Below are 1,906 nucleotides of genomic sequence, written 5' to 3' on the forward strand. Positions count from 1 at the left end.
CAACATCACCGCATCTAAATTTCGGTGCGAATTATTAGACAATCTGATCGTATTTGTTGACAAGAGGAAAATCCAAAAGTAAGAAGTTGTAGCGGTCGCTTACGGGAGGCGGTGGCTTACGAGAGGTGCGGTATCAAAATGACTGATGAGAGTCGGACTCTTCCCTAACTATACCAAATAATACTGTATTAAATTAGGTGTTTTCATTTGCTACTTCAATACGGGTAGCCAGAGAGTTACCATGATTGTAACAAAATGTTTTTTTTTTTATTTCACAACATTTCCTATTATACAGTATACCTTGTTTCACTTTCATTTACTACTGTACTATAATCGGGATGTTTTAAAATTTTGATTAATTTGAGGTGGGGGGGGGGGCTAGGAAAAGGATCCCTTGACCCCTCTCTGGTTGCGCCCCTGTGAGGCCTGGGGCGGTGATGATGATAGTGATAACTATGACCGTGGTGATGTTGGTGGTGATGATCACATGGTGACGCGGACGTGAATAAAAGCGACAAATGATGATGACGATGTTTTACCGATGATGCCGATTCCAATTTGTAAATCCAGTTTTTTTTTTCATTCGTTTACTCTACAGGTGTGGATTATAATGGTAACATGCCAATCAAAACATTCTATATGAGTACTGCTGCAATCGAAGACACTTCGGAAAGTTTAAAGAAAGGGATTTGTGCTGGGTTCCTGACTCCCATTGTATTTGTACCATCAGAACCACCATCAATTGAGCAGCCTGAAATTGTAAGTACGCCCGCGTTGGTACAAAACGAACCATATGAAATAAGGGTGTTTGAAATTTGGTGTCGTGTAAATATGAATCAACTACTGTAAGTAGGTGGGGGAGAAGGTTACGTGGGGGATCGGCGATTAGTTAAGGAGGGAATTGAGGATATTAGTTGGTTATTAACTACTTCAGCTATTTTTGTCTGCTCTGCAGGTCAAGTTTTCAGTTGGTCCGTATGTGTTCTTTGTTTTCCAAAACTTCAACAAAATGAATTTGTTTTCGTCAAAGAAGGGAGGCAACATTTCAAGGCCTATTTTATTGTTTTTGTTGGTTTTAGACACTGCCGCCATGGAATGTGTTACCAGCTCAACCAATCATTTCAGGCGCAAGTACCGATGAGAAGAACGATCCCATTATGACTGCATGTAGGCCTAAACGTTAATTTCTGACTGTTCATTAACATTATTAATAATTTTCTATTCATTCTGTAATTACAATAGTATGGTCATTAGCTAAGCTACATCTTTATGATTATTAATATTATCAGGGAGTTGTTTATTAACTCTGATATTATCATCATATCGTAATCATTATTATTATTATTAACTGTAATTATTATACCAATAATAATAATAATTATCATTATTGTTACGCAATTTTTTAAATATTTAAAATTGTATTCAATTCAGCATTACAGTGAATACAAGATAGATTGCCTGGGTGTAACGAAAATGTTCTAAGAACACTGCGGTCATTGAAACTCGTTCCTCTGTCACTAAATCCACAAATACATTTTCTATCATCATTTTCATTATGGTTATTATTATCATTATTATTATTTTATTTTTCTTAATTATCTTATGGCTTATAGTTTTTTTTATTTTAGATAATTAAAATTTTAAAAATCTCGAATTTTTAGTATCAAATAGAAATAGACTGCCACTCTTCATGTTTACTGTTTAATTCCTTACCAGCTTTTAATAATTTATTACTTTCTTTTATTACACTGCAGTTGTTGCGATGTTATTAGTTGTTATAATAATCCTTTTATTAATATGCAACGTTTGCACTGGAATTGAGATCAAAGTCATTATGGATAATGAAAAGAGAGAAAGAAAAGTGAAAGATGAAGAACAGCCTCTTATCACGCCACTTGGCACATCT

At 34.8% G+C, this 1,906-nt stretch overlaps 1 protein-coding gene across 1 annotated transcript in view; it reads left to right on the forward strand.

The window, feature by feature from the left end:
- Window positions 1-603: 603 nt before the first annotated feature.
- Window positions 604-1,906, forward strand: part of LOC117120423 (uncharacterized protein DDB_G0290685-like) — a 4,849-nt gene continuing 3,546 nt past the window's right edge. Inside the window, exons 1-3 of the mRNA XM_033265461.1 lie at window positions 604-759; window positions 1,080-1,167; window positions 1,755-1,900. Coding sequence (XP_033121352.1) covers window positions 619-759; window positions 1,080-1,167; window positions 1,755-1,900 — 375 coding nt within the window. The 5' untranslated portion in view covers window positions 604-618. The remainder of the gene's footprint in view (window positions 760-1,079; window positions 1,168-1,754; window positions 1,901-1,906) is intronic.

Source organism: Anneissia japonica, unplaced genomic scaffold (genome assembly GCF_011630105.1).
Source record: "Anneissia japonica isolate Jap-2015-1 unplaced genomic scaffold, ASM1163010v1 scaffold250_len512249_cov173, whole genome shotgun sequence".
Classification (NCBI taxonomy): Eukaryota; Metazoa; Echinodermata; class Crinoidea; order Comatulida; family Comatulidae; genus Anneissia; species Anneissia japonica.